Source organism: Oncorhynchus tshawytscha, linkage group LG06, assembly GCF_018296145.1.
Source record: "Oncorhynchus tshawytscha isolate Ot180627B linkage group LG06, Otsh_v2.0, whole genome shotgun sequence".
Taxonomy (NCBI): domain Eukaryota; kingdom Metazoa; phylum Chordata; class Actinopteri; order Salmoniformes; family Salmonidae; genus Oncorhynchus; species Oncorhynchus tshawytscha.
The window spans coordinates 73,869,847-73,896,957 of NC_056434.1; the positions used below are offsets into that span (position 1 = coordinate 73,869,847).

Genomic DNA, 27,111 nt, shown 5'->3' on the forward strand with positions numbered 1-27,111 from the left:
TATAGCCCTTCGTACATCGGCTGATATCTCAAAGTGCTGTACAGAAACCCAGCCTAAAACCCCAAACAGCAAGCAATGCAGGTGTAGAAGCACGGTGGCTAGGAAAAACTCCCTAGAAAGGCCAAAACCTAGGAAGAAACCTAGAGAGGAACCAGGCTATGTGGGGTGGCCAGTCCTCTTCTGGCTGTGCCGGGTGGAGATTATAACAGAACATGGCCAAGATGTTCAAATGTTCATAAATGACCAGCATGGTCGAATAATAATAAGGCAGAACAGTTGAAACTGGAGCAGCAGCACAGTCAGGTGGAAGTTGAAACTGGAGCAGCAGCATGGCCAGGTGGACTGGGGACAGCAAGGAGTCATCATGTCAGGTAGTCCTGGGGCATGGTCCTAGGGCTCAGGTCAGTTGAAACTGGAACAGCAGCATGGCCAGGTGGACTGGGGACAGCAAGGAGTCATCATGTCAGGTAGTCCTGGAGCTCAGGTCCTGGGGCTCAGGTCCTCCGAGAGAGAGAAAGAAAGAGAGAAGGAGAGAATTAGAGAACGCACACTTAGATTCACACAGGACACCGAATAGGACAGGAGAAGTACTCCAGATATAACAAACTGACCCCAGCCCCCGACACATAAACTACTGCAGCATAAATACTGGAGGCTGAGACAGGAGGGGTCAGGAGACACTGTGGCCCCATCCGAGGTCACCCCGGACAGGGCCAAACAGGAAGGATATAACCCCACCCACTTTGCCAAAGCACAGCCCCCACACCACTAGAGGGATATCTTCAACCACCAACTTACCATCCTGAGACAAGGCTGAGTATAGCCCACAAAGATCTCCGCCACGGCACAACCCAAGGGGGGCGCCAACCCAGACAGGATGACCACAACAGTGAATCAACCCACTCAGGTGACGCACCCCCTCCAGGGACGGCATGAGAGAGCCCCAGTAAGCCAGTGACCCAGCCCCTGTAATAGGGTTAGAGGCAGAGAATCCCAGTGGAAAGAGGGGAACCGGCCAGGCAGAGACAGCAAGGGCGGTTCGTTGCTCCAGAGCCTTTCCGTTCACCTTCCCACTCCTGGGCCAGACTACACTCAATCATATGACCCACTGAAGAGCTGAGTCTTCAGTAGAGACTTAAAGGTTGAGACCGAGTTTGCGTCTCTGACATGGGTAGGCAGACCGTTCCATAAAAATGGAGCTCTATAGGAGAAAGCCCTGCCTCCAGCTGTTTGCTTAGAAATTCTAGGGACAATTAGGAGGCCTGCGTCTTGTGACCGTAGCGTACGTGTAGGTATGTACGGCAGGACCAAATCAGAGAGATAGGTAGGAGCAAGCCCATGTAATGCTTTGTAGGTTAGCAGTAAAACCTTGAAATCAGCCCTTGCTTTGACAGGAAGCCAGTGTAGAGAGGCTAGCACTGGAGTAATATGATCAAATTTTTTGGTTCTAGTCAGGATTCTAGCAGCCGTATTTAGCACTAACTGAAGTTCATTTAGTGCTTTATCCGGGTAGCCGGAAAATAGAGCATTGCAGTAGTCTAACCTAGAAGTGACAAAAGCATGGATTAATTTTTCTGCATCATTTTTGGACAGAAAGTTTCTGATTTTTGCAATGTTACGTAGATGGAAAAAGATGTCCTTGAAATGGTCTTGATATGTTCTTCAAAAGAGAGATCAGGGTCCAGAGTAACGCCGAGGTCCTTCACAGTTTTATTTGAGACGACTGTACAACCATTAAGATTAATTGTCAGATTCAACAGAAGATCTCTTTGTTTCTTGGGACCTAGAACAAGCATCTCTGTTTTGTCCGAGTTTAATAGTAGAAAGTTTGCAGCCATCCACTTCCTTATGTCTGAAACACATGCTTCTAGCGAGGGCAATTTTGGGGCTTCACCATGTTTCATTGAAATGTACAGCTGTGTGTCATCCGCATAGCAGTGAAAGTTTACATTATGTTTTCGAATAACATCCCCAAGAGGTAAAATATATAGTGAGAACAATAGTGGTCCTAAAACGGAACCTTGAGGAACACCGAAATTTACAGTTGATTTGTCAGAGGACAAACCATTCACAGAGACAAACTGATATCTTTCCGACAGATAAGATCTAAACCAGGCCAGAACATGTCCGTGTAGACCAATTTGGGTTTCCAATCTCTCCAAAAAAATGTGGTGATCGATGGTATCAAAAGCGGCACTAAGGTCTAGGAGCACGAGGACAGATGCAGAGCCTCGGTCCGATGCCATTAAAATGTCATTTACCACCTTCACAAGTGCCGTCTCAGTGCTATGATGGGGTCTAAAACCAGACTGAAGCATTTCGTATACATTGTTTGTCTTCAGGAAGGCAGTGAGTTTCTGAGCAACAGCCTTCTCTAAAATTTTTGAGAGGAATGGAAGATTCGATATAGGCCGATAGTTTTTTATATTTTCTGGGTCAAGGTTTGGCTTTTTCAAGAGAGGCTTTATTACTGCCACTTTTAGTGAGTTTGGTACACATCCAGTGGATAGAGAGCCGTTTATTATGTTCAACATAGGAGGGCCAAGCACAGGAAGCAGCTCTTTCAGTAGTTTAGTTGGAATAGGGTCCAGTATGCAGCTTGAAGGTTTAGAGGCCATGATTATTTTCATCATTGTGTCAAGAGATATAGTACTAAAACACTTGAGCGTCTCTCTTGATCCTAGGTCCTGGCAGAGTTGTGCAGACTCAGGACAACTGAGGTTTGGAGGAATACGCAGGTTTAAAGAGGAGTCCGTAATTTGCTTTCTAATAATCATAATCTTTTCCTCAAAGAAGTTCATGAATTTATCACTGCTAAAGTGAAAGTCATCCTCTCTTGGGGAATGCTGCTTTTTAGTTAGCTTTGCGACAGTATCAAAAAGGAATTTCGGATTGTTCTTATTTTCCTCAATTAAGTTAGAAAAATAGGATGATCGAGCAGCAGTAAGGGCTCTTCGGTACTGCACGGTACTGTCTTTCCAAGCTAGTCGGAAGACTTCCAGTTTGGTGTGGCGCCATTTCCGTTCCAATTTTCTGGAAGCTTGCTTCAGAGCTCGGGTATTTTCTGTGTACCAGGGAGCTAGTTTCTTATGAGAATTTTTTTTTTTTAGGGGTGCAACTGCATCTAGGGTATTGCGCAAGGTTAAATTGAGATCCTCAGTTAGGTGGTTAACTGATTTTTGTCCTCTGGCGTCCTTGGGTAGGCAGAGGGAGTCTGGAAGGGCATCAAGGAATCTTTGTGTTGTCTGTGAATTTATAGCACGACTTTTGATGTTCCTTGGTTGGGGTCTGAGCAGATTATTTGTTGCAATTGCAAACGTAATAAAATGGTGGTCCGATAGTCCAGGATTATGAGGAAAAACATTAAGATCCACCACATTTATTCCATGGGATAAAACTAGGTCCAGCGTATGACTGTGACAGTGAGTGGGTCCAGAGACATGTTGGACAAAACCCACTGAGTCGATGATGGCTCCGAAAGCCTTTTGGAGTGGGTCTGTGGACTTTTCCATGTGAATATTAAAGTCACCAAAGATTAGAATATTATCTGCTATGACTACAAGGTCCGATAGGAATTCAGGGAACTCAGTGAGAAACGCTGTATATGGCCCAGGAGGCCTGTAAACAGTAGCTATAAAAAGTGATTGAGTAGGCTGCATAGATTTCATGACTAGAAGCTCAAAAGACGAAAACGGCATTTTGTTTTTTGTAAATTGAAATTTGCTATCGTAAATGTTAGCAACCCCTCCGCCTTTGCGGGATGCACGGGGATATGGTCACTAGTGTAGCCAGGAGGTGAGGCCTCATTTAAAACAGTAAATTCATCAGGCTTAAGCCATGTTTCAGTCAGGCCAATCACATCAAGATTATGATCAGTGATTAGTTCATTGACTATAATTGCCTTTGAAGTAAGGGATCTAACATTAAGTAGCCCTATTTTGAGATGTGAGGTTTCATGATCTCTTTCAGTAATGACAGGAATGGAGGTGGTCTTTATCCTAGTGAGATTGCTAAGGCGAACACCGCCATGTTTAGTTTTGCCCAACCTAGGTCGAGGCACAGACACGATCTCAATGGTGATAGCTGAGCTGACTACACTGACTGTGCTAGTGGCAGACTCCACTATGCTGGCAGGCTGGCTAACAGCCTGCTGCCTGGCCTGCACCCTATTTCATTGTGGAGCTAGAGGAGTTAGAGCCCTGTCTATGTTGGCAGATAAGATGAGAGCACCCCTCCAGCTAGGATGGAGTCCGTCACTCCTCAGCAGGTCAGGCTTGGTCCTGTTTGTGGGTGAGTCCCAGAAAGAGGGCCAATTATCTACAAATTCTATCTTTTGGGAGGGGCAGAAAACAGTTTTCAACCAGCGATTGAGTTGTGAGACTGCTGTAGAGCTCATCACTCCCCCTAACTGGGAGGGGGCCAGAGACAATTACTCGATGCCGACACATCTTTCTAGCTGATATGCACGCAGAAGCTATGTTGCGCTTGGTGATCTCTGACTGTTTCATCCTAACATCGTTGGTGCCGACGTGGATAACAATATCTCTATACTCTCTACACTCGCCAGTTTTAGCTTTAGCCAGCACCATCTTCAGATTAGCCTTAACGTCGGTAGCCCTGCCCCCGGGTAAACAGTGTATGATCGCTGGATGATTCGCTTGTCAAGTCTGTGGGGGTCTCTGGTCCATTGCACTGTAGGCTAGGAGGTTTGCCTATCTACTGAAGATTGTTCTATGAGTATTTATTACAATTTTTGTCCCCTTATGGCATATACACCGAGTGTACAAAAAATTAGGAACACCGTCCTAAAATTTAGTTGCATCCCCTTTTCCCTTCAGAGCAGGCTCAATTCTTTGGGGCATGGACTCTACAAGGTGTCGAAAGCGTTCCACTGGGATGCCATGTTGACTCCAATGCTTCCCACAGTTGAGTCAAGTTGGCTGGATGTCCTTTGGGTGGTGGACCATTGTTGATACACACAGGAAACTGTCGAGCGTGAAAAATCCACCACCGTTGCAGTTCTTGACAGACTCAATCCGGTGCGCCTGGCACCTACTACCACAACCCGTTCAAAGGCACTCTGACCCATTCACCCTCTGAAAGGCACACATACACAATCCATGTCTCAATTGTCTCAAGGCTTAAACATATGTTTTTACCTGTCTCCCCTTCATCTTCACTGATTGAAGTGGATTTAACAAGTGACATCAATAAGGGATCATAGCTTTCACCTGGATTCACCTGGTCAGTCTGTGTCATAGAAAGACTGGTGCTTAATGTTTTGTACACCCAGTGTATGTTGTTATTGGTGAACAGGATGTGTTGAACTGACCTTTACCTCGCCATGACAGGGGCGCTCCATGACCGACAGTGTCCCTCAGGGTAATTTACCCCTCCCTCCCACCCCCCTCCACCCACTCACGTCGCCCTCCGTCCCCAACGACGATGGAGTCAACCCCTTTACAAATCACCCCCAACTTTACACATCTGCTGCCTGTCAGCATCTGCCAGAGGCACTCACCCGTCCCGGCCATAATGAAAAACTCTCATTACGGCCCCCAACAGGTACAGAGGCCGTTAGGACAATTACTGGGCAATGCCACTGACCTTGTAATCGCAGTCAAACTAAAGCAGAGGTCTCCAACTCCAGGTCTGGTGGTGCCCATAGGTGTGGTGTGGTTACTAGGCATAACTGAGCCTGTGTTAGTGGAGAGGGTTGTATTCTATCCATCAACGGTTTCACTGCAGCCAACACAGACGCAGCGTGTGGGGAGGTGATATCTGTATGGCGCATGGCTTGGCTCCGTTTGGTTCGCTGGGGATGGGATTTTGCATTGAACTCACATCAGAAAAGGTGCCAGTGTTAAACTGGCTGGGTTGCAGTATTGGGGGAATAAGAGATCATTGAACTTTGGTTGAATTTACAAAGCAAGTGTTTATGTCATTGTATGCATCTGTATCATTTCAACTTTCCTAAAAACCATTTAAATCATACATAATCATTCCCTTCTAGTGTATGTGTCTTCTTGGCTGTACTGTGCAACATGACTAAACATTCCCGAGAGTCTGGAAGTGAAGCCATGGAGTAGACCCTAAGTATTTTAGTGTTGAGGAAGCACAGTGGAGGTAACAAGTAGCTCTGACGGTACCTAACACTCACTGATCCTCTTTGTGTGCCGCACTTTACAGTGGGACAGGGGAGACAGGAGGACAAAAGAGACACAGTAGCCTGTCAATGGAAACCACCCTCACAATGTGACTCCTGCCATTAGACAAATTATCCGACATTTAGCAGACTGGGGCAGCCTCCCTGGTGAGGTAATGACTTTATTGGCCCTGGTGGGGGATCCTGGATAGAAGTGTGCCCCCTGGCACCCCAGGAGCTCTGGCTGGGTCTGCGGTCCCCCTCTGATCTCTGGCTCTGCCCACTGTCGCCGCATACAAGGCCAGCTGCTGTCACCGTCCTCTGATGTCTACCTGGTCCCTCTTTGTCCCCGGGGCCATGCTTTGTGTACTGGCCTCATGCAAACAGATGTCCGGCCACAGGAAGTTGTAAACCTCCAGCGTGCAGTGCTCTATTCATATGGAGCCCCCACAGTAACTGTAGCTGTGCCATCGCCATACACATGCTAATGTAGTAAAACAGGATCCTCAGGAGGGGAGTGCTTTAACAAATGTTTTACTATGTAACTACTATGGATCATGCCAGTCCACCAGACTACGACTGGCAGGAACAAAGCAGCCATGTAGAGTAGTAATCGCCCATAGTCATAAAAAAAACACAGGACCAGGGAGGAAATGGTAGATGGGGAATAATTTGGGAGCCCATTTAACAGTGTGTAAATTTGTTTTTGGTCTACTTCCTCACTAACATAGACAGGAACCACAGCTAAATAGGGCTTCTGTTTGCCTCCTTCACCCATAAGAGTGCACAGGTAGGACCTCACAAAAGTTTCTGTGGTAGAGACTGTCACTTGCTATTCCCACCCGGAACCAGGAGCTTTGGAATTCTTATTTAAAATTATCCCATGCACTCACTCTTTAACAGAGACATTACTGCCCCTTGAGCCAGGGTTAACAATAACTTCTTCCTAGTTTGGGTTAACTTCATCGTAGTTTGTTTTGTGGGCTGAGAAAGGAAAAGCTTACACAAAATGTATACTTCACAAAATATGTCAAGTTTACAGTATATTAAACTAATAATAATCTGAGTAAAACAAATACAGCAGTCCAATCAATTGTCAATCAATACTATGACACAAGATACAATGTTCACTTCTAGTAAGTTATAGTAAAGACTGGCATAAGTAAAACTACCTCAGAAAACTCAAGTCTATTAGATATTCAGCATCCAAAAGAATAATAATGTTTAATCATTCTACTCATGCACATGCGCATAACATCGTGGTGGGGGAAATGTAGCGACTGCAGCCTATCAGAAGAGTTGGGGCGTGGCTTATTGGGGGCGTGGCTTTAAGTTTGTCATTTTTGGCCACCCTTGAGAATGAATGTCATTCCAGTTAATTTGTATTATAGTTGCTGACTGCCAGCACTGAATACTAAACGACAGTTGTGTAAGTGCATGTGATACTAAAGAGCCTAGTTCAATGTTGAGATAGTCAGTTGGTTACAATATTGTAGCCAGTAAATGTGTAAATCCTATTTAAAGGAAGTGTATGGAGTCATTATTTAATCTTATGGAACAAACTTAATATCTTCATTTACAGGAATTTGATCTACTTACTTGTTACCCAGTTAAAGATATCTCGATACTGTAGGTACCTCCTAAGTAAAATATCTAATTGGAAAAATATCAGATCTTAGTTTGTATTTATGTTATTTATTAAGTTTAACCAAAGGGGAAATGTAAGTGGCATGTTGAAAGAAATAGTTTGCAACTTGAAATTTAGTTTTGTTAATGATCAAATAAAGACGTTGGCATTGAATCATATATTTGCTTTCAACAAATGTCATTTTTTTCAATTGAGAAAAAAAACGTATTTACTTGTAACCAGTTGAAGTAATTTTCTTAGGTTGATCGGGAAGAGTCCTTTTTACAGTGTAGTTAGAACATGCCAAGAAACAACAACGATAAACTGATTAGGCTTAAACAAAGGTTAGAGACACCTTTTTCACTTTCAGTTCAGTCTCTTAGCAACGTTCAGCATCAACAAAGTCGAAGTCAGGCAGCAGCTTGCTTGAACAGGAAGCTATGCACAAAGACTCAGCTCGCCTCCACGCTATTGTCCTCTTCTTCAGCCTCAGCAGTCTTACAAAGACTCAGCTTGCCTCCACGCTCTTGTCAGCCTCAGCAGTCTTGTCTTGTCCCTCAGCAGTCTTACAAAGACTCAGCTTCTTCAGCCTCAGCAGTCTTACAAAGACTCAGCTCTCAGCTCTTGTCCTCTTCTTCAGCGCAGTCTTACAAAGTCCTCTTCTTCAGCCTCAGCAGTCTTACAAAGACTCAGCTGCCTCCACGCTCTTGTCCTCTTCTTCAGCCTCAGCAGTCTTACAAAGACTCAGCTCGCCTCCACGCTCTTGTCCTCTTCTTCAGCCTCAGCAGTCTTACAAAGATGCTTTAGCAGAAGATGAAGATGGCACCAGAACAGCTTCTCTCTTCCTCTGCCCATCTTCTGTCCATCTTCAACTGTTGCACCAACATGGTTAGGGGATCACTTTCACCAGCAGTCAGGCCTCCACATATTGCTTCTCCACACATCTTCCAGTCTGCTTTATCTCCATTCTCCTCTCATTCTCTGGGTCAATAGGTAACTTTAGCTTCCATCTGCCCAGAGTAGTGCTGTAGTTTTACAGGATATTGACAATTGTTCCTACTTTACATAACATACGTACACTTGCATGGTGCACATAGACTAAAACGCATGCAAGGCGCGAGCACACACACCCACACACACATACACAGTATTTTACCATTGTTTACTAAAAATGCATTTCAATATCATTAAATAAAATTATCTAAAAGGGTCATTCAAGCAATAATAATTCTAATAGTTTACACATTTTAGTTATGGCTTGGCCTTCTAACCTAAAAACGACGCTCTGTGATGATGGTCAGTTTAATCAGTGTCTGATATCCGCTGTGAATTTTGACCCAGTGCTGGTTTCACCATTTCGGCCATCGCTAGGCTTCAATGTTTAAAACAATCCTATGCCAGTGTGCATTCAATTCTAATCCCAAATATTTAGGTGCCAATCGATTTATTATGAACATGAATATATCACAAAACGGGAGAAAATAATCAGACAACATACTGTATATGCGTTTGCTCATTGTGGGGCAGACTTGCCTGTAATCATGTGGATCATACTTAACTTGTATAATAAATTATCCACTTTAAGATATAATTAGACTACAGGACTGTTGGGTTATCCACATGTATTAGTATTGGAAATCTATCCCAAACAAACCAAACTAAATACTATATATACCAAACAAACACAATAGATACTACCACTAACTTGGCTTTCTTGGTGTCCTTTTGAAGACAGCAACAGTAACATTTGCCTACATGTAAAACATGACAAAGCAACATTTTCAAACCTTGAAATATTCACACTTTTTACAGATGATAATAATATTTTAAAAAACGAATCATGGAGGGGAAATAGAGGATTGTGTCACCAATTATTTTCATGGCAGGAGGTTTTTGCCAAACATTTTTATTTAGCAACCTGTCACCTATTCACTTTCGGTAAAGGGTCAAATTTAATTGGATTTAATGATATGGGTGATTATCGACGAAATGATTTAAGTCAATTACAGGAGGTCTTGTGAAAGGCTAATGTGGCTGTCACGTGGGAGCCAGAAACCGCGTCTCTTCGAATCGAGCGGAGAGGAGACGCTTTAAAGATCTCACTCCCCTCACTCATCGACCTTCATTTGGCCAGACTGACATAGAAATCTGAGGGCAGGTGCAGTTTATGGGACAGACAGTTGACTAGTTTAACCAACGTTTAAAGAAGTGCAGAAAGTATGCCAAGTGACTACCCAGGTGCGTAATAGCGCGCGAGAGTTCACGCCTCTTATCACTGATCAATTTGGAGGGATTTAAAAGGATGTTGGATTCCAATGAGTCTAATGTGAAAATGACATCTAGTCATAGGATTCCTTTTTCTATAATTGATATAATGGACCCAAATAAATTTAATAGCAAGAAGATACTCGAACTTTTCCCAACAAAGGATACGTTTCCTTCGCAGAACTTACGAGTGGCACGTTTTGAAGAGGATGCTGGCGCAGATGGAGAGCCGCCACTTGTGCGCACGAAAGCAGCAGGTAAAGATATTACTAAACTATAGACAACAATTTATTTTTGGTACAGGTATACTCGCTGTTTTTTGTTTTTGTTTTAGGGGAAAATAGAGAATCAACAGACGTATATAGCCCGTATATAGCCCGCGTAACTATTCGTTCAGTTCAGCATAAAATATTTGTTTAGCATTATTACACGAATAATGTCCATATAACTTATTTTCAACATAGGGATACAATACATGGTATAATATGTCCATAGTTAATACGACGTAGGCCTAATAGCCAATATGAGAAACATCTATAGCTTCTTGGTTCACTGACCAACTAAGAGTGTGGCTATTTTATATCAGATAAAATGTTGTCATCTCTATATGACCTTCCCTTAATTTTCAAGGCTACGTTTCCTTTTAAGAAACCCACAAAGGGTTGCTCCCGCTGCCCGTGTGTGTGATTGGCATTGGGACAGGCTGGCCAGATAATTGTTGAAATCGTCCCATTGAGGATGCCTCCGCTCGCTTTGATCGATATCCCATTACTGCATCCTGCATATCTCCCTCCAGCACCTTGCAGGTACAAACTTCAAACCACATCCCTTTCTGATCCTAAATATCGTTCGATTAAAACTTCCCTTTAAATAGATTAGATTTATCGATCCACTAACAAATATGAAACTCCATTAGCACGTCATAGGTAGATGGTGGAGCTGGATTTGGCCTGGATTTCTTTCCGCAACATGACATTTGAGGCGATTTGTGATAAATACATTATTTAGGGATTAGAGGCTAAGCCACCCATAGTCCCCTTCTTAACCCTCGCTTCGTTCCACTCGCACAAGTCCTGATTTTAATCAAACACATTTTACAGTTATTCTATTAGGTAGGCCTATTTTAGACTATGTATTGGTTGTAGGGATTTCAGACAGAGTCTTAAATATACTTTTATTTTCAATTTCAAGGATAATCTTTTATTTTTCTAAATCTTACTTTACGCGAGGATCTCAAATTAGTCTCGGTAGTCCCAGACCTAGAACATTGTTGTAGAAGGCAACGCGTCTGCCAAGGGAGACTAATCTCAAATAGGCTACTGTAAACGTTTAGGTGGAAGTTATGGATCTAGAGAAGAGGGGCGGTCGGGTGGCGCTGTCCATTCAGCACCATTTAGGGCCTACAGTTTTGCGCATGTATGCGCTTCCTCAACAACATGCCGCCGGCTTTTGAGATCTTATTTCCCTATGTATGAGGTCAAAAATATTATCGAATTTGAAGAGAATTTGTTTAGCTTTTGGAAAGCCCATTTACAGTGCTAATGTTCATGTTTGTGTTCACAGGTGAAGACACAGGGACTGACCACTCAAGTAGCGCAGATCTTAAGCACCAGGCAGCCGTAAACAACCCACTTTCAGTACACTCAACGACTGAGCCAGAGGAGCAAGAAGAGGGGGCCGGGGACAGCATCAGCATCAGCGCCGGAACTTCAGCCACACATGACCCCTCGCCTCACAAACGGCGGCGCTCGGATCACGGTTGCGCCAAGCCGCGACGCGCCAGGACTGCCTTCACATACGAACAACTGGTGGCCCTGGAGAACAAATTCCGCTCTACGAAATACCTGTCAGTGTGTGACAGACTCAACCTGGCTCTGTCCCTTAGCCTCACCGAGACGCAGGTCAAGATCTGGTTCCAGAACAGAAGAACCAAGTGGAAGAAACAAAACCCGGGCGCGGACAACACGATGTCGCCTGGGGCGAATTCTTTGGTCAGCGTCAACCCATGTCCTGTGACTTGTGTCTCGAGTTCAGCCAGTTACCAAACTTTCCCGTCCTTCAGCTCTGGGAATATGATCTTCCATACTGCCGCTGTTCCGTTGTCGTCCACAGGAGGGCTGTTACATCACTTCTTGCCCAATGGTTATCATTTCCAGCCGTCCTACTTTACCCCACATTTATGAGACCTGACCTACTTCGTCTATGGTGATTTGAGGATGGACACACCGAGATAGGATTATAACTAGGCATTGGACTCTCTCTCACAAAAGTGTAATTTTTAACACTGTCTGTTGAAGATGTCATGACAGACATTAGTCTGCACCCTCAAATGATAACCAGAAGAATAACTTCAGACTCTTCCCACTGGGCAAAAACTGGTTGAATCAATGTTGTTTCCATGTCATTTCAACCCCCCCAAAATCAATGCGATGACATTGAATTAACACAGAAAACTGATTGGATTTGCAAAAAGTCATCAACATAAGGGCATTTTGTCCTTTTTTCACTCAACCTTTTAACCTAAATCGAATGACCAGGTCACATTTTTGGTTGATTTCAAGTTGAATTCACATTAGTTGGCAACTCAACAAATTGTAAATCAAAACTAGACGTTGAACTGACCTCTGTGCCCAGTGGGTTGTTCGATGGTGGAGAGAAATGTCGGGACAGAGCCTTTTCTGGCACATGGGTGGTGAACAAGACAATTTGTCTTTACTGTATCTGATGATGTATACCAACAGTCCATGTGGAGATCTTGCTGTACAGCTGCTTATCATGGAGGGCCAAATAAATATGCAAACCCGCTGCATGCAGATATCTACATAATTAAGATCCTTCAGTGTATGTAGGAACTGTAGAGATTGTTGGCCTGCCATAATGAACTTAATCAATATCCCGTTTTCTCTAACCCGGTATTTGACTCTATCTAGAGCAAAATGTGGCATGATACAAACCATCTCTTCTTACTGTATGTTTGGGTGTGTCACTCACAGGAGGATTTCACTGTTCATATCTGTCCATTTTAAAATGAACACATGTAAATTAAAACATATATGTAAAACACATATAGAGTCCTAATATTTGATGAATTATGTTTTTTTGTTGTTGCTAGTGTGAAGCAAGATGTTAATTGTTAATTAATTGTTAAAAAACAGAGAATTTAGAATGTCCAAGAATGAACAACGACCATAGAGGGAATGCTGGTGAAGTAGGTTCAATGTAGATCAGATTAATTTGTCTCAATACCCCTTCAGTCCAGTATAGCTCCATGTTATTGACGTCACACATTCACTTTTTACTCCACTACAAATAATATTTCGTTTACAATGACTGACTCAATTGCTGAATTCGGATAAATCATTAACATTGACTAGGGTCCATGTTTCTGGTGATAATGCATTTGAGATGAGTGTTGGTGAAATGCTTTTTGGGTCACAACAGGTTGATTATGTTGTTTTAGAAAGGTCATCTCTGTTTAGTGCAGATAATTGTAGTTATGTTTTTTTTTTTAAATCAACGATGCCTTTCTGAAAAATCTGTATATACTGCCATCGTCTGGACAAAAAAAGGTAAGACTTCAGGGGGCCTACTTCATGCATAAGCACTCACACTAAAATCATGTTTTACATGCTTCAACTACACACCATAACCACAGAGGGTCGCCATCTTCTCACGTTGTTAAATATACCCAATAAGCAATGAGTGCATGAGGACAAAACAGAGTCAACACAGATTTACAACACTGGTACTGTTTACCTAGTTTGTATGCTAGTAATATTGCTTATCTAATAATGGTTTGTTGACTTTAAGTACACAGTACACAACTCAAATGTATTTTAAAGTAAACTTGTAGGCTCCTTTGTTTTTAGTAGATCGAGAGTCAACATCCATTCACATGAATTTATAATCCTGACACAATATTACTGTAACCTCAACCAAAGTACTTCAGCTAATACGGTGTACATAGCAATATAAGTAGTCAGTATGGACTACATGGTTGGTCACTGACCTCAGCATGGTGTTCCTCTGAGTCAAAATGGAAATATAACACAAACACGGAGAAGCTGGAATGTCATTACTGTCCACAACTATGAGAGGTCAGCAAAGCTTGTAAGGCCTGTGTGTGTGTGTGTGTTTATAGAGACATGTTTAACAGTGCCAAGGAATGCTCACCCTGGCCTCAACTCAACTTGCTATTGCAAACTGTCGCTGATCATCCATCATGATCTTCAGGAGAAGAAGAATACAAAGGCCTTCCCTCTTTTGCCACCCTTTTTTTACTTACTTCATACCTTCCATAGCTCTCCATAGCTCTCCATATCTCTCCATATCTCTCCATATCTCTCCATATCTCTCCATAGCTCTCCATATCTCTCCATAGCTCTCCATATCTCTCCATAGCTCTCCATATCTCTCCATAGCTCTCCATGGCTCTCCATAGCTCTCCATATCTCTCCATAGCTCTCCATATCTCTCCATAGCCCTCCATGGCTCTCCATAGCTCTCCATATCTCTCCATAGCTCTCCATGGCTCTCCATAGCTCTCCATGGCTCTCCATAGCTCTCCATATCTCTCCATAGCTCTCCATGGCTCTCCATATCTCTCCATAGCCTCTCCATAGCTCTGGCTCTCCATAGCTCTCCATATCTCTCCATAGCTCTCCATATCTCTCCATAGCTCTCCATGGCTCTCCATAGCTCTCCATAGCTCGCCATAGTTCTCCATGGCTCTCCATAGCTCTCCATACCTTCCATAGCTATCCATAGCTCTCCATACCCTCCATACCTTCCATAGCTCTCCATAGCTCGCCATAGTTCTCCATGGCTCTCCATAGCTCTCCATACCTCCATACCTTCCATAGCTATCCATAGCTCTCCATACCCTCCATACCTTCCATAGCTCTCAATAGATCTCTATAGCTCTCCATACATTCCATAGCTCTCCATAGCTCTCCATACCTTCCATAGCTCTCCATATCTTCCATAGCTTTCCATAGCTCTCCATACCTTCCATAGCTCTCAATAGATCTCTATAGTTCTCCATACCTTCCATATCTCTTAATACCTTCTATCACTCTCCATAGCTCTCCATAGCTCTCTGTACCTTCCATAGCTCTCAATAGCTCTCCATACCTTCCACAGCTCTCAATAGCTCTCCATAGCTCTCCATACCGTCCATAGCTCTCCATACCTTCCATAACTCTCAATAGCTCTCCATAGCGCTCCATACCTTCCATAGGTCTTAATACCTTCCATAGCTCTCCAAATCTTCCATAGCTCTCCATATCTTCCATAGCTCTTAATACCTTCCACACAGCTCTCGATACCTTTCATAGCTCTCCATAGCTCTCCACACCTTCCATAGCTCTCCAGAGCTATCCATACCTTCCATAGCTCTTTATACCTTCCATATCTCTCCACAGCGCTGCACAGCTCTCCATAGCTCTCCACAGCTCTCCACAGCTCTCTGTAGCTCTCTATAGCTCTCCATACCTTCCATAGCTCTTAACACCTTACTTAGCTCTCCATAGCTCTCCATAGCTCTCCATACCTTCCATAGCTATCCATAGCTCTCCATACCCTCCATACCTTCCATAGCTCTCCATAGCTCGCCATAGTTCTCCATGGCTCTCCATAGCTCTCCATACCCTCCATACCTTCCATAGCTATCCATAGCTCTCCGTACCCTCCATACCTTCCATAGCTCTCAATAGATCTCTATAGCTCTCCATACATTCCATAGCTCTCCATAGCTCTCCATACCTTCCATAGCTCTCCATATCTTCCATAGCTTTCCATAGCTCTCCATACCTTCCATAGCTCTCAATAGATCTCTATAGTTCTCCATACCTTCCATATCTCTTAATACCTTCTATCACTCTCCATAGCTCTCCATAGCTCTCTGTACCTTCCATAGCTCTCAATAGCTCTCCATACCTTCCACAGCTCTCAATAGCTCTCCATAGCTCTCCATACCTTCCATAGCTCTCCATACCTTCCATAACTCTCAATAGCTCTCCATAGCGCTCCATACCTTCCATAGGTCTTAATACCTTCCATAGCTCTCCAAATCTTCCATAGCTCTCCATATCTTCCATAGCTCTTAATACCTTCCACACAGCTCTCGATACCTTTCATAGCTCTCCATAGCTCTCCACACCTTCCATAGCTCTCCAGAGCTATCCATACCTTCATAGCTCTTTATACCTTCCATATCTCTCCACAGCGCTGCACAGCTCTCCATAGCTCTCCACAGCTCTCCACAGCTCTCTGTAGCTCTCCATAGCTCTCCGTAGCTCTCTATAGCTCTCCATACCTTCCATAGCTCTTAACACCTTCCTTAGCTCTCCATAGCTCTCCATAGCTTCCATAGCTTTCCATACCTTCCGTAGCTCTCAATAGCTCTCCATAGTGCTCCATACCTTCCATAGCTCTTAATACCTTCCATAGCTCCCCACAGCTCTCTATAGCTCTCCATAGCTCTCTATACCTTCCATAGCTCTTAATAGCTTCCATAGCTCTCTATACCTTCCATAGCTCTTAATACCTTCCATAGCTCTCCATAGCTTCCATAGCTCTCCATACCTTTCATGCCTTCCATAGCTATCCATAGCTCTCTATAACTCTCCATACCTTCCATAGTTCTCACTACCTTCCATAGCTCTCCACAGCTCTCTATAGCTCCCAATAGCTCTCCATACCTTTCATAGCTCTTAATAGCTTCCATAGCTCTCCATAGCTTCCATAGCTCTCCATACCTTTCATACCTTCCATAGCTCTCCATAGCTTCCATAGCTCTCCATACCTTCTATAGCTCTCCATAGCTCGCCATAGTTCTCCATGGCTCTCCATAGCTCTCCATACCCTCCATACCTTCCATAGCTATCCATAGCTCTCCATACCCTCCATACCTTCCATAGCTCTCAATAGATCTCTATAGCTCTCCATACATTCCATAGCTCTCCATAGCTCTCCATACCTTCCATAGCTCTCCATATCTTCCATAGCTCTCCATACCTTCCATAGCTCTCAATAGATCTCTATAGTTCTCCATACCTTCCATATCTCTTCATACCTTCTATCACTCTCCATAGCTCTCCATAGCTCTCTGTACCTTCCATAGCTCTCAATAGCTCTCCATACCTTCCACAGCTCTCAATAGCTCTCCATAGCTCTCCATACCTTCCATAGCTCTCCATACCTTCCATAACTCTCAATAGCTCTCCATAGCGCTCCATACCTTCCATAGGTCTTAATACCTTCCATAGCTCTCCAAATCTTCCATAGCTCTCCATATATTCCATAGCTCTTAATACCTTCCACACAGCTCTCGATACCTTTCATAGCTCTCCATAGCTCTCCACACCTTCCATAGCTCTCCAGAGCTATCCATACCTTCCATAGCTCTTTATACCTTCCATATCTCTCCACAGCGCTGCACAGCTCTCCATAGCTCTCCACAGCTCTCCACAGCTCTCTATAGCTCTCCATACCTTCCATAGCTCTTAACACCTTCCTTAGCTCTCCATAGCTCTCCATAGCTCTCCATAGCTTTCCATACCTTCCGTAGCTCTCAATAGCTCTCCATAGTGCTCCATACCTTCCATAGCTCTTAATATCTTCCATAGCTCCCCACAGCTCTCTATAGCTCTCCATAGCTCTCTATACCTTCCATAGCTCTTAATAGCTTCCATAGCTCTCCATAGCTTCCATAGCTCTCCATACCTTTCATACCTTCCATAGCTCTCCATACCTTCCATAGCTCTCCATACCATCCATAGCTTCCATAGCTCTCCATACCATCCATAGCTTCCATAGCTTCCATAGTTCTCCATACCATCCATAGCTTCCATAGCTCTCCATACCAACCATAGCTTCCATAGCTTCCTTAGTTCTCCATACCATCCATAGCTTCCATAGCTCTCCGTACCTTCCATACCTTCCATAGCTCTCCATAGCTTCCATAGCTCTCCATACCATCCATAGCGTCCATAGCTTCCATAGCTCTCCATACCATCCATAGCTTCCATAGTTCTCCATACCATCCATAGCCTTTGTAGTTCTCCATACCATCCATAGATTCCATAGTTCTCCATACAATCCATAGCTTCCATAGTTCTCCATACCATCCATAACTTCTATAACTCTCCATAGCTCTCCATACCATCCATAGCTTCCATGGTTCTCCATACCATCCATAGCCTTCGTAGTTCTCCATACCATCCATAGCTCTCCATAGTTCTCCATACCATCCATAGCTCTCCATAGTTCTCCATACCTTCCATAGCTCTCCATAGTTCTCCATACCTTCCATAGCTCTCCATAGTTCTCCATACCATCCATAGCTCTCCATAGTTCTCCATACCATCCATAGCTCTCCATAGTTCTCCATACCTTCCATAGCTCTCCATAGTTCTCCATACCTTCCATAGCTCTCCATAGTTCTCCATACCTTCCATAGCTCTCCATAGTTCTCCGTAATTATCCATCGCTCTCCATAGCTTTCCATACCTTCGATAGCTCTCCATAGCTCTCCATAGCCCCCCATTCTTAAACTATCAGCATAAAATGTGCAGCACATCTCTTTACAGAAGATTATGAACTAACCATTTATGGCGGACATTATTATACGGTTACAGGTGTGTGTCAAATCAAATCAAATCAAATTTTATTTGTCACATACACATGGTTAGCAGATGTTAATGCGAGTGTAGCGAAATGCTTGTGCTTCTAGTTCCGACAATGCAGTAATAACCAACAAGTAATCTAACTAACAATTCCAAAACTACTGTCTTATACACAGTTTAAGGGGATAAAGAATATGTACATAAGGATATATGATGGTACAGAGCAGCATAGGCAAGATACAGTAGCTGATATCGAGTACAGTATATACATATGAGATGAGTATGTAAACAAAGTGGCATAGTTAAAGTGGCTAGTGATACATGTATTACATAAGGATGCAGTCGATGATATAGAGTACAGTATATACGTATGCATATGAGATGAATAATGTAGGGTAAGTAACATTATATAAGGTAGCATTGTTTATATATTTACATCATTTCCCATCAATTCCCATTATTAAAGTGGCTGGAGTTGAGTCAGTGTCATTGTCAGTGTGTTGGCAGCAGCCACTCAATGTTAGTGGTGGCTGTTTAACAGTCTGATGGCCTTGAGATAGAAGCTGTTTTTCAGTCTCTCGGTCCCAGCTTTGATGCACCTGTACTGACCTCGCCTTCTGGATGATAGCGGGGTGAACAGGCAGTGGCTCGGGTGGTTGATGTCCTTGATGATCTTTATGGCCTTCCTGTAACATCGGGTGGTGTAGGTGTCCTGGAGGGCAGGTAGTTTGCCCCCGGTGATGCGTTGTGCAGACCTCACTACCCTCTGGAGAGCCTTACGGTTGAGGGCGGAGCAGTTGCCGTGATACAGCCCGCCAGGATGCTCTCGATTGTGCATCTGTAGCATCTGTAGAAGTTTATGAGTGCTTTTGGTGACAAGCCGAATTTCTTCAGCCTCCTGAGGTTGAAGAGGCGCTGCTGCGCCTTCTTCACGATGCTGTCTGTGTGAGTGGACCAATTCAGTTTGTCTGTGATGTGTATGCCGAGGAACTTAAAACTTGCTACCCTCTCCACTACTGTTCCATCGATGTGGATGGGGGGGTGTTCCCTCTGCTGTTTCCTGAAGTCCACAATCATCTCCTTAGTTTTGTTGACGTTGAGTGTGAGGTTATTTTCCTGACACCACACTCCGAGGGCCCTCACCTCCTCCCTGTAGGCCGTCTCGTCGTTGTTGGTAATCAAGCCTACCACTGTTGTGTCGTCCGCAAACTTGATGATTGAGTTGGAGGCGTGCGTGGCCACGCAGTCGTGGGTGAACAGGGAGTACAGGAGAGGGCTCAGAACGCACCCTTGTGGGGCCCCAGTGTTGAGGATCAGCGGGGAGGAGATGTTGTTGCCTATCCTCACCACCTGGGGGCGGCCCGTCAGGAAGTCCAGTACCCAGTTGCGTGTCTTGTAGGGGCCCTTGGAGGATGAACTCTCTTTGTAGAGCAGCCAGAGGGTATATACTGTGGTAGACCACTTATGTGATATATGCTGTTCCTCATATGCATGTACTATCATCAAAAACCAGGGCTGAAGTACTGTGATACATGGCCACATCGCTCCACCTAGCTTTCAATTACAGGAAGCTTCTACCACACTGACTCCTTTGATCTGTTAGTCCTCTTTCTGTGGGCGAACTATTTGAATTAATGTCATGTCTTCTGAGGGCAGTGGAGAATTGCGAAGGGAAGGGGAGAGAGGTTGGTAGAACTATGAAATAAGAAAAATGTACTCTTGACATCAACTTGAAGTCTGGAGGGTTGACACATTTCTGTCGACCGGATGGAAGACTCCGCTGTCAAAGGCAGAGGACTGTCAACATGTCACAGAGCTGCAGGCATCAATATCACCCTTCTACCTTTCTCAGTCGCTCTCCTCTCTGTCTGTTTCTCTCGCTCTCTCACTCTCACTCTCTGAAAACTCAATATAAACTCTTGAAGTCTTACTCTTAGCCTATACTTACACTGCAGGAAAATGTCAATGTTCCTGTGCCAACAAAATGCATTATTTTGTCTTTCTAGTTTTTAAAAAACAAAAACTCACATATGTAATGTATTGACATCAAGTAAACACTGACTTTTGATATCCTTGTAGCCTATAGGAAAAAAATATAATAACTTTCACTCTGTTTTCCTTCTCTGCAAGGAGGATTGCTGCTATGTGTACATTACTGGTAAATGATCGGTCCCTGTCGTAGTGCACAGTGTTTCATTCCAACACAGTCATAAAACCAGGGAAAAACTGTACTCTCAACACTTGTAATCAATATTTGACGAAAGGCAGCATAATTCTGGATTCCCCCGGCTGTTAGCTGGAGGCTAGCAAATGACAATGCACAATGTCCATGGTGTCTGTTTGGGGTCATTTCGGTCCGGGATGGAGGAACCTGTTTAAAATTCATGTGATAGTATTCTCTGGGGCAAGGTCAGACGCTAATGTTACCAGTGTCCTCATATGCCTGAGGTGGTAAAGCGGGAAAATTACATCCACAGTCCCTGTTTATTTTCTTATCTATTTGACAGTAATGGAAAGGCAGGAGAGTGAAGTAAACCAAAATAGCAGGTGGCAGAGAAGGCAGACCGAATCGTGTATGCGTGCCTCTGCCTATATTCTCCTGCCATAGAGGTCCATAGGGACCAGTAGCATTTCTATTGACAGCCACAGGGCCAGAGACAGAAGGAGACAGAGAGGGAGAGGGAGACAGAGGTAAATGGAGACAGAGAGGGAGAGGGAGACAGAGAGGGAGAGGGAGACAGAGAGGGAGAGGGAGGCAGACAGGGAGAGGGAGACAGAGAGGGAGAGGGAGACAGAGAGGGAGGCAGAGAGGGAGAGGGAGGCAGAGAGGGAGAGGGAGACAGAGAGGGAGAGGGAGGCAGAGAGGGAGAGGGAGGCAGAGAGGGAGAGGGAGGCAGAGAGGGAGAGGGAGGCAGAGAGGGAGAGGGAGAGGGAGGCGGAGAGGGAGAGGGAGGCAGAGAGGGAGAGGGAGACAGAGAGGTAGACGGAGACAGAGAGGGAAAGGGAGGCAGAGAGGGAGAGGGAGACAGAGAGGTAGACGGAGACAGAGAGGGAGAGGGAGGCAGAGAGGGAGAGGGAGACAGAGAGGGAGAGGGAGACAGAGAGGTAGACAGAGACAGAGAGGGAGAGGGAGGCAGAGAGGGAGAGGGAGACAGAGAGGGAGAGGGAGGCAGAGAGGGAGAGGGAGACAGAGAGGTAGACAGAGACAGAGAGGGAGAGGGAGGCAGAGAGGGAGACAGAGAGGTAGACGGAGACAGAGAGGGAGAGGGAGACAGTGAGGTAGACGGAGACAGAGAGGGAGAGGGAGGCAGAGAAGGAGACAGAGAGGTAGACGGAGACAGAGAGGTAGACGGAGACAGAGAGGGAGAGGGAGACAGAGGTAGACGGAGACAGAGAGGGAGAGGGAGGCAGAGAGGGAAAGGGAGACAGAGAGGTAGATGGAGTCAGAGAGGGAGAGGGAGGCAGAGAGGGAGACAGAAAGGTAGAGGGAGGCAGAGAGGGAGAGGGAGACAGAGAGGGAGAGGGAGAGAGAGAGGGAGACAGAGAGGGAGAGGGAGACAGAGAGGTAGACGGAGACAGAGAGGGAGAGGGAGGCAGAGAGGGAGACAGAGAGGTAGACGGAGACAGAGAGGGAGAGGGAGGCAGAGAGGTAGACAGAGACAGAGAGGTAGACGGAGACAGAGAGGGAGAGGGAGGCAGAGAGGTAGACGGAGACAGAGAGGGAGAGGGAGGCAGAGAGGGAGAGGGAGGCAGAGAGGGAGAGGGAGACAGAGAGGGAGACGGAGACAGAGAGGGAGAGGGAGGCAGAGAGGGAGAGGGAGGCAGAGAGGGAGAGGGAGGCAGAGAGAGGGAGACAGAGAGGGAGATAGAGAGGTAGACGGAGACAGAGAGGGAGAGGGAGGCAGAGATGGAGGTAGAGAGGGAGAGGGAGACAGAGAGGGAGAGGGAGACAGAGAGGGAGAGGGAGACAGTGAGGTATACGGAGACAGAGAGGGAGAGGGGCAGAGAGAGGGAGACAGAGAGGGAGAGGGAGACAGAGAGGGAGAGGGAGGCAGAGAGGGAGAGGGAGGCAGAGAGGGAGAGGGAGACAGAGAGGTAGACGGAGACAGAGAGGGAGAGGGAGGCAGAGAGGGAGACAGAGAGGGAGAGGGAGACAGAGAGGGAGACAGAGAGGGAGAGGGAGGCAGAGAGGGAGAGGGAGACAGAGAGGTAGACGGAGACAGAGAGGGAGAGGGAGGCAGAGAGGGAGACAGAGAGGTAGACGGAGACAGAGAGGGAGAGGGAGGCAGAGAGGTAGACGGAGACAGAGAGGGAGACAGTGAGGTAGACGGAGACAGAGAGGGAGAGGGAGGCAGAGAGGTAGACGGAGACAGAGAGGGAGACGGAGACAGAGAGGGAGAGGGATACAGAAAGGTAGACAGAGACAGAAAGGGAGAGAGAGGCAGAGAGGGAGAGGGAGACAGAGAGGGAGAGAGAGGCAGAGAGGGAGGGGGAGACCGTGAGGGAGACCGTGAGGGAGACAGAGAGGGAGACAGAGAGGGAGAGGGAGACAGAAAGGGAGAGGGAGAGGGAGACCGTGAGGGAGACAGAGAGGGAGACAGAGAGGGAGAGGGAGTGGGAGACAGAGAGGGAAAGGGAGAGGGGGACCGTGAGGGAGACAGAGAGGGAGACAGAGAGGGAGAGGGAGACAGGGAGAGGGAGACTGTGAGGTAGACGGAGACAGAGAGGGAGACGGAGGCAGAGAGGGAGACGGAGACAGAGAGGGAGACAGAGACAGAGAGGAGAGGGAGACAGAGAGGGAGCGGGAGACAGAGAGGTAGACGGAGACAGAGAGGGAGAGGGAGGCAGAGAGGAGAGACGGAGACAGAGAGGGAGAGGGAGACAGAGAGGTAGAGGAGACAGAGAGGAGAGGGAGGCAGAGAGGGAGAGGGAGACAGAGAGGGAGGGAGGCAGAGAAGGAGAGGGGGAGACAGAGAGGGAGAGGGAGACAGAGAGGGAGACAGAGACAGAGAGGGAGGGAGAGAGGTAGACGGAGACAGAGAGGTAGACGGAGACAGAGAGGGAGAGGGAGAGGGAGGGAAAGGTAGACAGAGACAGAAAGGGAGAGGGAGAGGGATACAGAAAGGGACAGAGACAGAAAGGGAGAGAGAGAGGAGAGAGGAGAGGGAGACAGAGAGGGAGAGGGAGGGGGAGACAGAGAGAGACCGTGAGGGAGACAGAGAGGGAGACAGAGAGGGAGAGGGAGACAGAAAGGGAGAGGGAAAGGGAGACCGTGAGGGAGACAGAGAGGGAGACGGAGACAGAAAGGGAGACGGAGAGGGAGACAGAGAGGGAGAGAGGTGACAGAGGGAGACAGGGAGAGGGAGACAGAGAGGGAGAGGGAGACAGAGAGGGAGAGGGAGACAGAAAGGGAGAGGGAGGGGAGACAGAGAGGGAGAGGGAGACAGAGAGGGAGAGAGGAGACAGAGAGGGAGAGGGTGACAGAGGGAGACAGGAGAGGGAGACAGAGAGAGGGAGAGGGAGACAGAGAGGGAAAGGGAGAGGGAGACAGAGAGGGAGACAGAGAGGGAGAGGGAGACAGAGAGGGAAAGGGAGAGGGAGACAGAGAGGTAGACAGAGAGGGAGATCGTGAGGGAGACAGAGAGGGAGAGGGAGACCGTGAGGGAGACCGTGTGGGAGACCGTGAGGGAGACCGTGAGGGAGACAGAGAGGGAGACAGAGAGGGAGACAGAGAGGGAGAGGGAGACAGAAAGGGAGAGGGAAAGGGAGACCGTGACGGAGACAGAGAGGGAGAGGGAGACAGAAAGGGAAAGGGAGAGGGAGACCGTGAGGGAGACAGAGGGAGACAGAGAGGGAGACAGAGAGGGAGAGGGAGACAGAGAGGGAGAGGAGGGGAGACAGAGAGGGAGAGGGGAGACAGAGGGAGACAGGGAGAGGGAGACAGAGAGGGAGAGGGAGGCAGAAAGGGAGAGGAAAGGGAGACCGTGAGGGAGACAGAGAGGAGAGGGAGACAGAAAGGGAAATGGAGAGGGAGACTGTGAGGGAGAGGGTGACAGAGGGAGACAGGGAGAGGGAGACAGAGAGGGAGACAGAGAGGGAGAGGGAGACAGAGAGGGAGAGGGAGACAGAAAGGGAGAGGGAGAGACAGAGAGAGGAGAGGGAGACAGAGAGGGAGACAGAGAGGGAGACAGGAGGGAGAGGGAGACAGAGAGGGAGAGGGAGACAGAAAGGGAGAGGGGAGAGGGAGACAGAGAGGGAGAGGGAGACAGAGAGGGAAAGGGAGAGGGAGACTGTGAGGGAGACAGAGAGGGAGACAGAGAGGGAGAGGGAGTGGGAGACAGAGAGGGAGAGGGAGACAGAGAGGGAAAGGGAGAGGGAGACCGTGAGGGAGACAGAGAGGGAGAGACAGAGAGGGAGAGGGAGACAGAGAGGGAAAGGAGAGGGAGACAGAGAGGGAGACAGAGAGGGAGACAGAGAGGGAGACAGAGAGGGAGACAGAGAGGGAGAGGGAGACAGAGAGGGAGAGGGAGACAGAAAGGGAGAGGGAGTGGGAGACCGAGAGGGAGACAGAGGGTGACAGGGGGAGACAGAGAGGGAGACAGAGAGGGAGAGGGAGACAGAGAGGGAAAGGGAGAGGGAGACAGTGAGGGAGACAGAGAGGGAGACAGAGAGGGAGAGGGAGACAGAGAGGGAAAGGGAGAGGGAGACCGTGAGGGAGACAGAGAGGGAGACAGAGAGGGAGAGGGAGACAGAGAGGGAAAGGAGACAAGAGGGAGAGGGAGACAGAGAGGTAAAGGGAGAGGTAGACCGTGAGGGAGACAGAGAGGGAGACAGAGAGGGAGAGGGAGACAGAGAGGGAAAGGGAGAGGGAGACAGAGAGGGAGACAGAGAGGGAGAGGGAGGGAGACCGAGAGGGAGACAGAGAGGGAGACAGAGAGGGAGAGGGAGACAGAGAGGAGAGGGAGACAGGGAGAGGGAGACTGTGAGGGAGACGGAGACAGAGAGGGAGACGGAGGCAGAGAGGGAGACGGAGGCAGAGAGGGAGAGGGAGACAGAGAGGGAGAGGGAGGCAGAGAGGGAGAGGGAGACAGAGAGGTAGACGGAGACAGAGAGGGAGAGGGAGGCAGAGAGGTAGACGGAGACAGAGAGGGAGAGGGAGACAGAGAGGTAGACGGAGACAGAGAGGAAGAGGGAGGCAGAGAGGGAGAGGGAGACAGAGAGGGAGAGGGAGGCAGAGAAGGAGAGGGAGACAGAGAGGGAGAGGGAGACTGAGAGGTAGACAGAGACAGAGAGGGAGAGGGAGGCAGAGAGGTAGACGGAGACAGAGAGGTAGACGGAGACAGAGAGGGAGAGGGAGAGGGATACAGAAAGGTAGACAGAGACAGAAAGGGAGAGGGAGAGGGATACAGAAAGGTAGACAGAGACAGAAAGGGAGAGAGAGGCAGAGAGTGAGAGGGAGACAGAGAGGGAGAGAGGGAGGGGGAGACAGAGAGTGAGACCGTGAGGGAGACAGAGAGGGAGACAGAGAGGGAGAGGGAGACAGAAAGGGAGAGGGAAAGGGAGACCGTGAGGGAGACAGAGAGGGAGACAGAGAGGGAGAGGGAGACGGAGAGAGAGACAGAAAGGGAGACGGAGTGGGAGACAGAGAGGGAGAGGGTGACAGAGGGAGACAGGGAGAGGGAGACAGAGAGGGAGAGGGAGACAGAGAGGGAGAGGGATACAGAAAGGGAGAGGGAGGGGAGACAGAGAGGGAGAGGGAGACAGAGAGGAGAGGGAGACAGAGAGGGAGAGGGTGACAGAGGGAGACAGGGAGAGGGAGACAGAGAGGGAGAGGGAGACAGAGAGGGAAAGGGAGAGGGAGACTGTGAGGGAGACAGAGAGGGAGAGGGAGACAGAGAGGGAAAGAGAGGGAGACAGAGAGGGAAGACAGAGAGGGAGACAGGGAGACAGAGAGGGAGAGGGAGACAGAGAGGGAAAGGGAGAGGGTGAGGGAGACCGTGGGGAGACAGGGAGACCGTGAGGGAGACAGAGAGGGAGACAGAGAGGGAGACAGAGAGGGAGAGGGAGACAGAAAGGGAGAGGGAAAGGGAGACCGTGACGGAGACAGAGAGGGAGAGGGAGACAGAAAGGGAAAGGGAGAGGGAGACCGTGAGGGAGACATAGAGGGAGACAGAGAGGGAGACAGAGAGGGAGAGGGAGACAGAAAGGGAGAGTGAGTGGGAGACAGAGAGGGAGAGGGTGACAGAGGGAGACAGGGAGAGGGAGACAGAGAGGGAGAGGGAGGCAGAAAGGGAGAGGGAAAGGGAGACCGTGAGGGAGACAGAGAGGGAGAGGGAGACAGAAAGGGAAAGGGAGAGGGAGACTGTGAGGGAGACATAGAGGGAGACAGAAAGGGAGAGGGAGAGGGAGACAGAGAGGGAGAGGGAGACAGAGAGGGAGACAGAGAG

The 27,111-nt window shown here is 47.3% G+C and overlaps 1 protein-coding gene across 1 annotated transcript in view; it reads left to right on the forward strand.

Annotated features, from left to right (window-relative positions):
- Positions 1–12,984, forward strand: part of LOC112253540 (NK1 transcription factor-related protein 2-like) — a 34,178-nt gene extending 21,194 nt beyond the window's left edge. Inside the window, exon 3 of the mRNA XM_024425486.2 lies at positions 11,601–12,984. Within this exon, the coding sequence (XP_024281254.1) occupies positions 11,601–12,220 (620 nt within the window). The 3' untranslated portion in view covers positions 12,221–12,984. The remainder of the gene's footprint in view (positions 1–11,600) is intronic.
- Positions 12,985–27,111: the final 14,127 nt, after the last annotated feature.